This window comes from Oncorhynchus keta, chromosome 23 (assembly GCF_023373465.1).
Source record: "Oncorhynchus keta strain PuntledgeMale-10-30-2019 chromosome 23, Oket_V2, whole genome shotgun sequence".
In the NCBI taxonomy this organism is placed as follows: Eukaryota; Metazoa; Chordata; class Actinopteri; order Salmoniformes; family Salmonidae; genus Oncorhynchus; species Oncorhynchus keta.
The window spans coordinates 24,497,622-24,513,721 of NC_068443.1; the positions used below are offsets into that span (position 1 = coordinate 24,497,622).

The 16,100-nt window shown below is 43.1% G+C and overlaps 1 protein-coding gene across 4 annotated transcripts in view; it reads left to right on the forward strand.

The window, feature by feature from the left end:
• Positions 1-16,100, forward strand: part of LOC118402529 (dipeptidyl aminopeptidase-like protein 6) — a 163,806-nt gene that overhangs the window by 143,268 nt on the left and 4,438 nt on the right. For all 4 annotated transcript variants that reach the window (XM_052476901.1, XM_052476900.1, XM_052476902.1 and 1 more), the window contains exons 9-20: positions 1,823-1,977; positions 2,254-2,351; positions 6,962-7,088; positions 7,200-7,238; positions 7,425-7,532; positions 10,020-10,111; positions 10,295-10,342; positions 11,089-11,201; positions 12,143-12,190; positions 12,376-12,474; positions 15,517-15,586; positions 15,785-15,979. In XM_052476901.1, coding sequence (XP_052332861.1) covers positions 1,823-1,977; positions 2,254-2,351; positions 6,962-7,088; positions 7,200-7,238; positions 7,425-7,532; positions 10,020-10,111; positions 10,295-10,342; positions 11,089-11,201; positions 12,143-12,190; positions 12,376-12,474; positions 15,517-15,586; positions 15,785-15,979 — 1,192 coding nt within the window. The remainder of the gene's footprint in view (positions 1-1,822; positions 1,978-2,253; positions 2,352-6,961; positions 7,089-7,199; positions 7,239-7,424; positions 7,533-10,019; positions 10,112-10,294; positions 10,343-11,088; positions 11,202-12,142; positions 12,191-12,375; positions 12,475-15,516; positions 15,587-15,784; positions 15,980-16,100) is intronic.

A 16,100-nucleotide genomic window follows, 5' to 3' on the forward strand; every position in this document is an offset into this window, starting at 1 on the left:
TCATCACATTCCCAGTGGGTCAGAAGTTTCCATACACTTAATTAGTATTTGGTAGCATTGCCTTTAAATTGTTTAACTTGGGTCAAACGTTTAGGGTAGCCTTCCACAAGCTTCTCACAATAAGTTGGGTGAATTTTGGCCCATTCCTCCTGACAGAGCTGGTGTAACTGAATCAGGTTTGTAGGCCTCCTTGCTCGCACAGGCTTTTTCAGTTCTGCCCACAAATGTTCTATAGGATTGAGGTCAGGGTTTTGTGATGGCCACTCCAATACCTTGACTTTGTTGTCCTTAAGCCATTTTGCTACAACTGTGGATGTATGCTTGGGGTCATTGTCCATTTGGAAGACCCATTTGCGACCAAGCTTTAACTTCTTGACTCATGTCTTGAGATGTTGCTTCAATATATCCACATACTTTTCCTTCCACATGATGTCATCTATTTTGTGAAGTGCACCAGTCCCTCCTGCAGCAAAGCACCTCCACAACATGATGCTGCCACCCCTGTGCTTCATGGTTGAAATGTTGTTCTTCGGTCTGTAAACAATTATTGGAAAAATGACTTGTGTCATACACAAAGTAGATGTTCTAACCGACTTGCCAAAGCTATAGTTTGTTAACAAGAAGATTGTGGAGTGGTTGAAAGACGAGTTTTAATGACTCCAACCTAAGTGTATGTAAACATCCGACTTCAACTGTATCTACTGAACAATAATATAAATGCAACATGTAAAGTGTTGTTCTCATGTTTCATGAGGTGAAATAAAAGATCCCAGAAATGCTCCGCACAAAAAGCATATTTATCTAACATGTCCTCACCAGGGTCTTGACCTGACTGCAGTTCGACGTCGTAACCGACTTCAGTGGTAAAATGCTCACCTTTGATGGCCACTGGCATGCTGGAGAAGTGTGCTCTTCACCGATGAGTCCCGGTTTCAACTGTACCGGGCAGATGGCGTTGTGTGGGCAAGTGGTTTGCTGATGTGAACAGAGTGCACCATGGTGGTGGTGGGGTTATGGTATGGGCAGGCATAAGCTACGGACAACAAACTCAATTGCATTTTAGGGGGGGACCAACGATGGCAATTTGAATGCACAGAGATACCGGGATGAAAACCTGAGGCCCAATGCACGGCCCCATGTCACAAGGATCTGTACACAATTCTGAAAATCTGAATCTGAAAATGTCCCAGTTCTTCCATGGCGTGCATACTCACCAGACATGTCACCCATTCAGCACATTTGGGATGCTCTGGGTTGACATGTACGACAGTGTGTTCCAGTTCCCGCCAATATCCAGCAACTTTTTACAGCCATTGAAGAGGAGTGGGACAACATTCCACAGGCCACAATCAACAGCCTGATCAACTCTATGTAAGGAGATGTGTCGCGCTGCATGAGGTGAATGGTCGTCACACCAGATACTGACTGGTTTTCCCATCCACACCCCTACCTTTTTTTAAAGGTATCTGTGACCTACAGATGCATATCTATATTCCCAGTCATGGGAAATCCATAAATTAGGGCCTAATGAATCCATTTCAATTGACTGATTTCCTGTATGAACTGTAACTCAATTGACTGATTTGACTGATATGAACTGTAACTAAAATCTTTGAAATGGTTGCATGTTGCATTTACATTTTGTTCAGTGTACATCGTATCAGTAAACAACAGACTATTAGCTTTATTATTAATCGTATAACTATCTTGGAAACCTTATAGTCTTAAAGCCTGCCTTGAAGATGAATGCGTGTTATTTATCACCATATTTTTTATACAGTGTGATACAGTAGTTCATTGTTTATGGGGTTTGTTGTTTCAGAGGAGATCCTTCAGACCCACATAGCCCATTGGTGGTCTCCAGATGGTCTCAGACTGGCCTACGCCACCATCAACGACACCCTGGTGCCCAAGATGGAGGTCCCTATTTTCACTGGCGCCCCATATCCAATAGGGCTGGAGTACCATTACCCCAAGGTAAATCCCAGAGACAGCCTCTTGTCTCTATTCTCTGTCCTCTTTGTCCTACGCTGCCCTGACGTTTTTGGGTGAGTGGTATTGAATGAGTACCAATTGTTGTTGTGCAGATCGTCTCTGGTTCAAACCCAGGTCAGAACAGAAAAGGGATAAACTCTTCTACAGAGTTGTGTGGATCTGACAGTTGACTTCACACAGACAAAAAGGATCCATGTAGATACCGTATAACCCACTGAATGATATGATTTCTGGCGTAACCTGTCTCTGCCCCTGCAGGCTGGGGAGGAGAACCCTGTAGTACACCTGTCTGTAGTGAGTTTGAACGGCCCCCTTCACACGGTGGAGATGAAGAAACCAGACGATCCCAGGATAGGGTAAGTGTCTCACTGACTGAATGACACAGTTGCACGGTTCAAGATAATCTTTATTATCCCATAGGGCAGGGATCATCAACTAGATTCAGCCGCGGGACAATTATTTTCTTTAGCGCATGGTCAGGTGCCGGAACAAAATTCCGAATCATTTGTAGACTGCAAATTTACCGCAAGAAGCATAGAAATAACTTTTGACTATAACATAATCATTTCAAATCTTGCTTACATTTGTATACGATCACAGATACAGTATCTCTCTATTATGCGTGGGAATACTTTGGAACACATTTCCACAATTAAAATCACTTGGAGATGATTTCCTGGTGTTTTTACAGTCTTTTATATCCAACTATATATACACAGTACCAGTCAAAAGTTTGGACACACCTACTCATTCAAGGGTTTTTCTTTCTTTTTGTATTTTACTATTTTCGACATCGTAGAATAATAGTGAAGACATCAAAACTATAAAATAACACAAATGGAATCATGTAGTAACCCAAAAAGTGTTAAACAAATCAAAATCTATTTTATATTTGAGATTCTTCAAAGTAGCCACCCTTTGCACATTCTTGGAATTCTCTCATTTCAATTAACAGGTGTACCTTGTTAAAAGTTCATTTGTGAAATTTCTTCTCTTCCCTTAATGCGTTTGAGTCAATGAGTTGTGTTGTGACAAGGTAGGAGTGGTATTGTCACGCCCTGACCTTAGGATTCTTTGTTTTCTTTATTATTTTGGTTAGGTCAGGGTGTGACATGGGTGATGTATGTGTTTTTGCCCCTGTCTAGGGGTTTTGTATGTCTATCAGTGTTCACTAGTCTAGGTTTTATGTATGTCTATGGTTGCCTAGATTGGTTCTCAATTAGAGGCAGCTGTTTATTGTTGTCCCATATTTAGGCAGCCATATTCCTTGGGTATTTCGTGGGTTATTGTCTGTGTCTGCACTTATCATATATAGCTTCACGTTCGGTTTGTTATTTTGTAAGTTTGTTTGTGTTCTTCGTTTCATTAAATACTGTAGCTCAGTTGGTAGAGCATGGCGCTTGTAACGCCATTGTAGTGGGTTCGATCCCCAGGACCACCCATACGTAGAATGTATGCACACATGACTGTAAGTCGCTTTGGATAAAAGCGTCTGCTAAATGGCATATATAAATAAGAAGATGTATTCTCATCACACTGCGCCTTGGTCTCATCCATACAACGAATGTGACAGAATAACCCACCAAACAAGGACCAAGCAGCGTGATAAAGAGGAACAGCGCTTAATGGGGAAATGGACCTGGGAGGAGATATTAGATGGAGCAGGACCCTGGACACAGCCGGGGGAGTATCGCTGTCCAAAGGAGGGGTTAGAGGCAGCAAAAGCTGAGCGGCGATACTACGAGGAGAAGTACCGAGGGGAAAGGACTCTGCAATGGAAGCAGGTGGAGAAAGCACAGGAGGAACGGTGATGTTATGAGGGTACACGGCTAGCACGGAGGCCCGAGAGACATACCAATATTTTTTGGGGGGTGGGGGGTACATGAGGAGATTGTCTGAATCAGGTCGGAGACCTAAGCCAACTCCTCGTGCTTACCGTGGGGAGCGTGTTACTGGTCTGGCACCCCGTTATGCGGTGGAACGCACTGTGTCTAGGTGTTATGTATGTCTATGGTTGACTAGATTGGTTCTCAATTAGAGGCAGCTGTTTATCGTTGTCTCTGATTGGGAACCATATTTAGGCAGCCATATTCCTTGGGTATTTCGTGGGTTATTGTGTTAGTTGCCTGTGCCTGCACATCATATATAGCGTCACATTCATTTTGTTGTTTTGTAAGTTTGTTTAAGTGTTCTTCGTTTCATTAAATAAGAAGATGTATTCATCTCACGCTGCGCCTTGGTCTCATCCATACAACGAAAGTGACAGGTATACAGAAGATAGCCCTATTTGGTAAAATACCAAGTCCGTATTATGGCAAGAACAGCTCAAATAAGCAAAGAGAAACGACAGTCCATCATTACTGTAAGACATGAAGGTCAGTCAATCAGGAAAATGTCAAGAACTTTGAAAGTTTCTTCAAGTGCAGATGCAAAAACCATCAAGCGCAATGATGAAACTTGCTCTCATGAGGACCGCCACAGGAAAGGAAGACCCAGAGTTACCTCTGCTACAGAGGATAAATTCATTAGAGTTAACTGCACCTCAAATTGCAGCACAAATAAATGCTTCACAGAGTTCACGTATCAGACACATAATTGGACACCAATAATAAGAAGAGACTTGCTTGGGCCAAGGAACACGAGCAATAGACATTAGAATGTTTGAAATCTGTCCTTTGGTCCGATGAGTCCAAATTTGAGTCCAACCGCCATGTCTTTGTGAGACACAGAGTAGGTGAACGAATGATCTCTGCATGTGTGGTTCCCACCGTGAAGCATGGAGGATGAGGGGGTGCCTTGCTGTTGACAGTGTCTGATTTATTTAGAATTCAATGCACACCTAACCCTGCATGGCTACCACAACATTCTGCAGCAATACGCCATCGCATCTGGTTGGCGCTTAGTGGGACTATCAAATGTCTTTCAACAGGACAATGACCCAAAACACACCTCCAAGGTGTTGGGCTATTTGACCAAGAAGAGTGATGGAGTGCTGCATCAGATGGGGCAGCAGGTAACCTAGTGGTTAGAGCGTTGGGTCAGTAACCAAAAGGTTGGTGGATCGAATCCCCGAGCTGACAAGGTAAAAATCTGTTGTTCTGCCCCTGAACAAGGCAGTTAACCCACTGTTCCTAGGCTGTCATTGTAAGTAAGAATTTGTTCTTTTAACTGAATTGCCTAGTTAAATAAAGGTTAATACAAAAAATAAGAAGGTGACCTGGCCTCCACAATCACCCAACCTCAACCCAATTGAGATGGTTCGGGAATGAGTTGGACTGCAGAGTGAAGGAAAGAGAGATTGCCAAGAGCTGTCAACAGGTCAAAGGGTGGCTACTTTGAAGAATCTCAAATATAAAAATCTATTTTGATTTGTTTAACACTTTTTTGGCTACTACATGATTCCATACGTGTTATTTCATAGTAGAAATGTAGAAAATAGTAAAGATAAAGATTCTTGTTTTTAAATGAGTAGGTGTGTCTATGTACAGTGGGGCAAAAAAGTATTTAGTCAGCCACCAATTGTGCAAGTTCTCCCACTTAAAAATATGAAAGAGGCCTGTAATGTTCATCATAGGTACACTTCAACGATAACAGACAAAATGAGAAAAGAAATCCAGAAAATCACATTGTAGGATTTTTTTATAAATTTATTTACAAATTATGCTGGAAAATAAGTATTTGGTCAATAACAAAAGTTTATCTCAATACTTTGTTATATACCCTTTGTTCGCAATGACAGATGTCAAACGTTTTCTGTAAGACTTCACAAGGTTTTCACACACTGTTGCTGGTATTTTGGCCCATTCCTCCATGCAGCTCTCCTCTAGAGCTGTGATGTTTTGGGGCTGTTGCTGGGCAACACGGACTTTCAACTCCCTCCAAAGATTTTCTATGGGGTTGAGATCTGGAGACTGGCTAGGCCACTCCAGGACCTTGAAATGCTTCTTACGAAGCCACTCCTTCGTTGCCTGGGCGGTGTGTTTTGGATCATTGTCATGCTGAAAGACCCAGCCACAATTCATCTTCAATGCCCTTGCTGATGGAAGGAGGTTTTCACTCAAAATCTCACGATACATGGCCCCATTCATTCTTTCCTTTACACGGATCAGTCGTCCTGGTCCCTTTGCAGAAAAACAGCCCCAAAGCATGATGTTTCCACCCCCATGCTTCACAGTAGGTATGGTGTTCTTTGGATGCAACTCAGCATTCTTTGTCCTCCAAACACGACGAGTTGAGTTTTTACCAAAAAGTTATATTTTGGTTTCATCTGACCATATGACATTCTCCCAATCTTCTTCTGGATCATCCAAATGCTCTCTAGCAAACTTCAGACGGGCCTGGACATGTACTGGCTTAAGCAGGAGGACACGTCTGGCACTGCAGGATTTGAGTCCCTGGCGGCGTAGTGTGTTACTGATGGTAGACTTTGTTACGTTGGTCCCAGCTCTCTGCAGGTCATTCACTAGTTGCCCCGTGTGGTTCTGGGATTTTTGGTCTCCGTTCTTGTGATCATTTTGACCCCACGGGGTGAGATCTTGCGTGGAGCCCCAGATCGATGGAGATTATCAGTGGTCTTGTATGTCTTCCATTTCCTAATAATTGCTCCCACAGTTGATTTCTTCAAACCAAGCTGCTTACCTATTGCAGATTCCGTCTTCCCAGCCTGGTGCAGGTTTTTTTCTCATTTTGTCTGTCATAGTTGAAGTGTACCTATGATGGAAATTACAGGCTTCTCTCATCTTTTTAAGTGGGAGAACTTGCACAATTGGTGGCTGATTAAATACTTTTTTTTTTACTTGGTGGGGGCATATAAAATCACCTGCTGGCCAAATTTGGACTACGGGCCATATTCATCATGGAATAAGCTTGCATCATAATGTATACCGCATTAACCATGGCAATTCTGAAACAATAGAAAATGAATTTACCTAAACTTGTAACTCATCCCATTGTGTTCTTTTTGTAGAATGGAATATTACATCACAATGGTTATGTGGGCCACCACCACCAAGCTGGCAGTCAACTGGCTGAACAGAGCCCAGAACAACTCCATATTGACACTGTGTGAGGCCACCACAGGAGTCTGCACTAAGGTGAAACTCGCTCTCTCTCTCACACAAACACACACACACACACATGCATGCACACATTGCCACCCTCTTACACTGGCCCTTGCCCTTACTTGCTATCTCATACTTTTCCAGAAACATGAGGATGAAAGTGATAGCTGGCTACACAAACAGGTAAGTGATATGAACAGTAATAGCATTTTATAACATTTATCACTCACAACACATAAAAAAACAACCCATACATTACAGTCAACACTTACAGAAGAAGGGGAGGCAGTTGGAGGGACAGAAGTGCATTTTACCGATTTAGTTGTCTCATGTACTCAGACTCACTCCTTCTTTCTCTCCCTACTATAGAACGAAGCGCCACTCTTCTCCCATGATGGATACAAGTTCTTCTTTACCAGAGCTATACCTCAGGGTGGGAGGGGCAAGTTCTTCCATATCTCCATGTCAACCTCCCAGGTAGAACAACACTGTCCTCCTTCCTGGAGTTATGTCCACTACCATTCAAATGTTTGGGGTCACTTAGAAATGTCCTTGTTTTTGAAAGAATAGCTCATGTTTTGTCCAAATAACATAAAATTGATCAGAAATGTTGTAAATTACTATTGTAGCTGGAAACGGCAGATTTTTTATGGAATATCTACATAGGCGTACAGAGGCCCATTATCAGCAACCATCACTGCTGTGTTCCAATGGCACATTGTGGTAGCTAATCCAAGTTTATCATTTTAAAAGGCTAATTGATCATTAGAAAACCCTTTCACAATTATGTTAGCAACTGAAAACTGTTGTTCTGATTAAAGAAGCAATAAAACTGTCTTTCTTTAAAGTAGTTGAGTATCTGGAGCATCAGCATTTGTGGGTTCGATTACAGGCTCAAAATGGCTAGAAACAAAGACCTTTCTTCTGAAACTCGTCAGTCTATTCTTGTTCTGAGAAATGAAGGCTATTCATTGTGAGACATTGCCAAGAAACTGAACATTTTGTACAATGCTGGGTACTACTCCCTTCACAGAACAGTGCAAACTGGCTCTAACCAGAATAGAAACTGAAACTGATAAGTACATTAGTGTCTAGTTTGAGAAACAGACACCTCACAAGTCCTCAACTGGCAGCTTCATTAAATAGTACCCTCAAAACACCGGTCTCAACATCAACAGTGAAGTTGCGACTCCATGATGGTGGTCTTCTCGGCAGAGTTGCAAAGAAAAAGCTGTATCTCAGACTGGTAAATAAAAATAAAATATTAAGATGTGCAAAAGAACACAGATGCAAGATCACGGTTGAACCAGGGGCTGAACTTGTTTTTAATTCTCGTTTTCTTTATGGGGCTTTGTTTGTTAACAATACCACTGAAAAAGAAAAAGAAGGTCCAAGCGTCTTCGACAGAGAAGATCAAGATGTTTCTATACCAATTTACAGAGGCCAAGTCATGAAGGAAGGTTTGCTCATTAAATTCTTTTTGCCGAGCGTCTATGACAAATCAGGATATGTAATTTCACTGAGCAGCCATTACGAACACAGGCTGTAAAACAGTGATCACTAAAGTCATTACAGAAAACACCAGACTGAAAACACCAGACTGATACCTATCAGGATTATTTGTGAGGATAACATCGAGGAAAGTAGCCTTTTCTGGGTGTTTGGAGTCATACATTGTGGGATTGGTAATAATCTGAGAAAGATTTAGGGAGTCCCATTGCTTTAAGACTTGGTCAGGTGGTTTAAACATGTCCCAGTTTAGGTCACCCAACAGGACTTAGTGTAAGGGGCCAGGAGAGAGCTAAGGGCAGGAAGGTTACAGGCCGGTGCTGATGGAGAATGATAACACCCAGCAACAGTCAGCAAAGAGCTATTTAAAAGTTAATTGCTTAAAACCAGCAAATCAATTTGTTTGGCGACAGACTTGGTGGAGACAACCGAGCACTAAAGGTGATCGTTGGTAAAGATTGCCACTCCCCCACCTTTGGAAGATCTGTCTTGTCGAAAAAGGTTATAACCAGAAGGGTTACCATCAGTATTCAAAACACTCTTTCTTAACCACGTCTCAGTAATGACCAACACATCTGGATTGGAGCTGTGAACCCACACTTTCAATTGATCCATTTTTAGGTAATAAGCTTCTAGTGTTAATGTGCAGAAAACCCAGGCTTTTACGAAAGCAGAAATCAGTGAAGCAGATATCAGAGCACAAGTCAGAATTGGAGCTAGCAACAGTAGATGGGCCAGGGTGGACATTTACATTTCCCGATATCATCAACAGTAATACAATCAAGGCACGGCAGAGGACAGGGAGAGCTCTGCGAGAGGTGGTTATAAGGAGGCCAAAAGTCTGTGTAACCAATAGAGTGTTAGTCCTGAGTGTGGGAACAAACAGTATGTAGCACGGTTGGGTAAATAAGAAAGCTCGAAGTCAACAAAGCATACAGGAGTCATGAGGCAAATAGTACAATGCACAATAAAAAATACATAATGACTTGGGGCTAGTCACTCTCCCCAACGGTGCCTGTGTGCTGGAGATGAACGAAAGCTCGGGAGAGAGAGGGGAGTGTCTGTACCAGAAAGGGAGAGACAAGACAGGGCAGACAGTGAACAGATCGCCAGGTGGAACCCCAGCAGCAGGCAACAGGAGTAGGTATTACACCCACTTGGGAGAAGCTTTTATTTCTGGAGGCAGATTTCTTGTGGAAAATGCCAGTGAGTGATCTCTGAACAGCGGGAGGGCTTCAAAAGCCTCTGGATTTGGGTGGGGTAGCCTGCGAGATTCCTGCCATTTGTTGGGCTCAAAGGCTTTGAAACCTCAGATTATTGAAGTTGTATCTGGTCTGTTTCAGTTCCAGGTTGGAGGGTGTCCTCAGGTCTCTGCTGTTTGTTTGCCAGAGCCAACTGTAGCCAACTGTTCTTTAACCTGTAGTTGTCATGTTGACATGTATTGTTCCATTCCAGCCCAACACCAGCACAGACACTCTGCAGTGCCTGACATCAGGAGACTGGGACGTTACTCAGATACTAGCTTACAGCCAAGACAAGCAGCTCATGTAAGTCTCTCCACCCATACATTACAGTAACGTGACCAAATAGTACCACTATGATTCCTAAATACATATAATTTGTTATCACTTATAGTTGATCAAATGTTACCATGGGAATTTGACTTACCTTCTCTTGTTCAGGTAATAGTCTTCGAACTCCAAACTGATTTTCATCACAATGTTTTACAGATACTTTTTGAGCACAGAGGATGATCCAAAACGACGACACCTCTACAGGTATAGTTAGAGGGTTTATTCTGTGAGAGATCACTATGTAATTGTTTTTATCTAACAGGGTATAATCAATCAATCAATCAAATGTATTTATAAAGCCCTTTTTACATCAGCCGATGTCACAAAGTGCTATACAGAAACCCAACATAAAACCCCAAACAGCAAGTAATGCAGATCTAGAAGCACAGTTGCTAGGAAAAACTCCCTGGGAAGGCAGGAACCTAGGAAGAAACCTAGAAAGAAACCTAGAACCAGGCTCTGAGGGGTGTCCAATCCTATTCTGGCTGTGCTGGTGGTGATTATAACAGTACATGGCCAAGATGTTCATAGATTACCAGCAGGGTCAAATAATAATAATCACAGTGGTTGTAGAGGGTGCAACAGGTCAGCACTTCAGGAGTAAATGTCAGTTGGCTTTTCATAGCCGATCATTCAGAGTTAGAGACAGCAGGTGAGGTAGAGAGAGGGAGTCGAAAACAACAGGTCCGGGACAAGGTAGCATGTCCGGTGAACAGGTCAGGGTTCCATAGCCGCAGGCAGAAGAGTTGATACTGGAGCAGCAGCAGGAGGACTGGGGACCGCAAGGAGTCATCAGCCCAGGTAGTCCTGAGGCATGGTCCCAGGGCTCAAGGAGGGAGGGGGAGAACTTCAGGGAGGGAGGGAGAACTTCACTCAGGACACCAGATAAGACAGCAGAAATACTCCAGATAATGCTAATAGCGTGGTTTACTGTATCTATCCTATATCAGTGCGGACACTAAAGGCCCGTTCAACCGCCGCTGTCTGTCATGTGAGTTCAAGTGTGGCTATGTGGAGGGCTCCTTCAGCCACAACATTCAGTACTTCCTGCTTAACTGTAAAGGTGAGTGCTCCTGACCTTGAATCCTGAACACTAAGCAGTATATATTGCACTTTCCTGAATCAGTAGATTTTTGTGATACATAAATAAATTAGTCTTTAGCTATGCTGCTGAGGTTTTAGTGGGGTGTTTAGTGTCAAATATATCAAATAAATAAAACATCTGAGTCAAAATATTAAATTGAGTTAATGTTCAATGCTATGGCAAAAGGTTATATTGAATCTGACTGCAGTATACCACTAACCACTGTTTCTACTTGCCAATCAGATGTAGCTCAATGTGAACTGCCAGCCACGAAATGTGAACTGCCAGCCTGCATCCTATAGTGTTCCTGCTGTATCAAACTACAGTAGTTGGCATAGTATGTCCTGCCCTGCTTCCTGTGTGTCAGACAGGTTCTGTCTGAAATGAGAGCAGGGCCCAGGGAGGGACAGATGAGGACGGGCTCAGCGCTGCATGGCCTTTTTTATGTCTGTGTTCTCATTCTCTCTGAGAACGTTAATCATCGTTCTCTCCTACCGGTGCAGTTGCCATGGCAGCTGATTTGTTTAGAGGGTCCGCTTTGGGGAGGAAAAAGGGCAACAACCTTTTCATTAATTCGATGTTGTGAGTGGAGAGCAGCCCTGGTCTGTTCGGAGTAATAATAACAGCCAGGTATTCATTCAGCTGCTCCGCAGGGTGCTACAGACAGACAGTGGCTTCTCAGTAATGACACATGGCTGGCTGAGAAGGGTTATTTCTAGACTTGCATTACTAAAGATGGAAAGAGAGTGAGAGGCATTTTTTTTTACAATCTCTGTTTTTTAAATACAGTGAAATGTGTATTTTGTTGGCTTTTCCATTAGAGGCCATTTATATGAACCTTCAAGTGTTTATTCCTATAATAACCTCCACCTCTCTCTCTTTCTCTGCCCCCCACCCAACCCCCATGTATCCCCATCCAGGCCCCGATGTACCCAGTGTTGCCATCTACAGCACAAAAGACAGACAGAGTGAGTGCTATGAAGCCTGACCCTGGCCTGTACCATAAAGGGCACTGAAGCTGAGGGGCATTTTATTCAGTAGAGTGTCTTTAATATCACATCACAAAAAATGAAATGGGAAATGTGTTCATGAAGCTGCCACTCAGACTATACTGTAAGTGAACAATGAGACTGTTTCTTCCATGTCACTGCAGAGGTCCTGGACCTGGAGACTAACGAGGGAGTGAATAACACGTACCACAGCATGCAGATGCCCAAAGTGGAGTACGAGACCATCACCATTGACGATTACAGTAGGTATCCCTCCATGGTGCAACTATGCATAGGAAGCTAGACAATGCCCTTTTCATCTGCATTCTTTATGATGACATTATATATGTCATCAAATGGCCTAAGGCACTGCATCGCAATGCTAGCTGTTTCGCTAGAGATTCTGGGTTCACGACCAGGAGACCCATGGGGCGGCGCACAATTGGCCCAGCGTCATCCAGGTTAGGGGAGGGTTTGGCTGGCAGGGATGTCCTTGTCCCATCGTGCACTAGCGACTCCTGTGGCGGGCCGGGCGCAGTGCACGCTGACATGGTCGCCAGGTTTAGTGTTTCCTCCGACACATTGGTGCGTCTGGCTTCCGGGTTAAGTGAGCAGTGTGGCTTGGTTGTGTTTTGGAGAATGTACGGCTCTCAACCTTCGTCTCTCCCGAGTCCGTATGGGAGTAGCAGCAATGAGACAAGACTGTAACTACCAATTGGATACCACGAAATTGGGGAGAAAAAGTATGTGAACCCTTTGGAATTACCTGGATTTCTGCATAAATTGGTCATCAAATTTGATCTGATCATCACAGCAACAGCAACAAACACAGTGTGCTTCAACTAATAACACACAAATTATTGTATTGTATTGTATTGTATTATTCACAGTGTAGGTTGGAAAAAGTATGTGAACCCCTAGGCCAATGACTTCTCCAAAAGCTAATTGGAGTTAGGTGTTACCTAACCTGGTGTCCAATCAATGAGACGAGATTTGAGATGTTGATTAGAGCTGCCCTGCCTTATAAAAAACACTCACAAAATTTGAGTTTCACAAGAAGCATTGCCTGATGTGAATCATACCTCGAACAAAATAAATCTCAGAAGAAATGTTGACTTGCATAAAGCCACAGTAAGACAAATTGTCTATAAAATGGAGACAGTTCAGCACTGTTGCTACTCTCCCTAGGAGTGGCCGTTCTACAAAGATGACTGCAAGAGCACAGCGCAGAATGCTCAATGAGGTTAAGAAGAATCCTAGAGTGTCAGCTAAAGACTTACAGAAATCTCTGGAACATGCTAACATCTCTGTTGACGAGTCTACGATATGTAAAACACTAAACAAGAATGATGTTCATGGTAGGACACCACAGAAGAAGCCACTGCTGTCCAAAAGAAAACATTGCTGCACGTCTGAAGTTCACGAAAGAGCACCTGGATGTTCCACAGAGCTTCTGGCAAAATATTCTGTGGACAGATTAAACAAAAGTTGAGTTGTTTAGAAGGAACACACAACACTATGTGTGGAGAAAAAAGTCACAACACACCAACATCAAAACCTCATCCCAACTGTAAAGTCTGGTGGAGGAAGCATCCTGGTTTGGGGATGCTTTGCTGCCTCAGTGCCTGGAAAGCTTGCCATCATCGACGGAAAAATGAATTCCCAAGTTTATCAACACAGTTTGCAGGAGAATGTAAGACTGTCTGTCCGACCAATTGAAGCTCAACAGAAGTTGGGTGATGCAACAGGACAACAACCCAAAACACAGAAGTAAATCAACAAAAGAATGGAAGAAAATATGCCTTCTGGAGTGGCCCAGTTAGAGTCCTGAACTAAACCCGATTTGAGATGCTGTGGCATGACCTTGAGAGCGGTTCACACCAGACATCCCAAGAATATTGCTGAACTGAAACAGTTTTGTAAAGAGGAATTGTCCAAAATTCTTCCTGACCAATGTGCAGCTCTGATCGGCAACTACAGAAAACATTTTGTTTGAGGTCTTTGTTGCCAAAGGAGTGTCAACCAGTTATAAATCCAAGGGTTCACATACTTTTCCCACCCTGCACTGTGAATGTTTACACAGTGTTCAATAAAGACATGAAAACGTCTAATTGTTTGTGTGTTATTAGTTTAAGCAGACTGTGTTTGTCTGTTGTTGTGACTTAGATGAAGATCAGATCAAATTTTATGACCAATGTATGCGGAAATCCAGTTAATTCCAAAGAATCTACATACATTTTCTTGCCACTGTACTCTCACAGTAATCACACAAACCTTCCATTCGCTCCTGAAACTGCCTCTTTGAAGATAGGCTAGCCAGCCTGTCGATGGTCCCCATTGGGGGGTGAGAGTAGCATACTACAGTGATTTGAGAAGAGTAGTAGAATGGTCCCACTTAAATGCACTTTTCTAGATACTTTACTTAGGACCGCTAATCAGCCTTACCAATGATTGTCTGGGAGGTGAGTTTCTCACCTCTACCCTGTGTTGATATTCAGAGTTCGAACCACTTTGGATGTGAGCAGCAGCTACACGCCTCTCTGGTCTGAAAGTTCATTTCTTTACCAATCCTTTATGCACTCTGGTCGAAAGGGGTGGTTCCGTCAGGCTGACACGCGCTCTGACCTCACTCGGGCGTGGCTACTTACCGTGCAAAGTTTATAGGAGACAAATGATCTCTTATGGCTCCTAAAATCCCATTCTTATCTTAACAAAAATCATTTCATAATTGTTCATATTTCATACACAACGTTAAGGATGGAGACTTTGTACATGTAGTGTATATACAACCTTCAAGTTACAGTATTTATTTTTTAACATTTTTAATGACATCACAAAATAACAACCCATATGACATTATTATTCTTTAGATCGCCTCTGACAATTCCCCACATTCTATGTTACAAATATTGTTCCAGTATTAGCTTTAGAATGTGTTTGAGTTTCGGCGGGAAAACGTCTCTGGGGACAAAGCACATTCCTTGGTGAATTTGGAGAGGGAGACCCTGGATCTCCTCCAATTTAAAACAGGGCATGAGGTGTCAACCCCCACCAGTTACCTTCTCCCCTCTCTGTCGGTGAGAGGGGGCCTGGTTGAAGTCATCCATTGCCAAGCTGATCTGACCTATTTGTATCCTCACAGGACAGTCATGACACAGCATTCAAGATTAGACTCACCCTTTGTATTATGTCTTCATAAATTCTGATATGCACTACTGGGCTGCACTCTGACAATGGCATTAGTTATGAGATTTGATATGATAATTTAAGAAGAACCACATTTGATTTAGTCTTGTTTCTTGCAGCTCTGACGATGCAGATTCTGAAGCCAGCTGGTTTCATAGACACAGCTCACTACCCCCTCCTGCTACTAGTGTAAGTATGGCAACAACTACCCCTACACACACACAATACAGTTACTATGTTATTCTAGATAAAAAATATCATACAATCCCCAGTAGAGATTATATTATAATTATAGCATATTCTGTTTTGACATTGGACTCATGACTTTGGACCATCACAGAGCGCTATAATGGATCATTGGTTCTGCCTGTCCTCTGTTTCCCCCAGGGACGGAACGCCTGGCGGACAGATGGTGACAGAGCAGTTCCGTGTGGACTGGGCCACGGTGCTGGTGAGCAGTTATAGCACCATTGTGATCCGCTTTGACGGCCACGGGTCCGGGTTCCAGGGCACCAACCTCCTCCACCGCATCAGGAGGAAACTGGGCGTGATCGAGGAGAGGGACCAGATGGAGGCCCTCAGGTGGGAAGGAGGGAGAGACACACCTGGACACAGTATAATCTTCTTTGAGAATTCAAATAATTGCTCCCTCTTTATATGCTAACACCATGTTACCACATCTTACAGTTGCTATTTGCAGGTA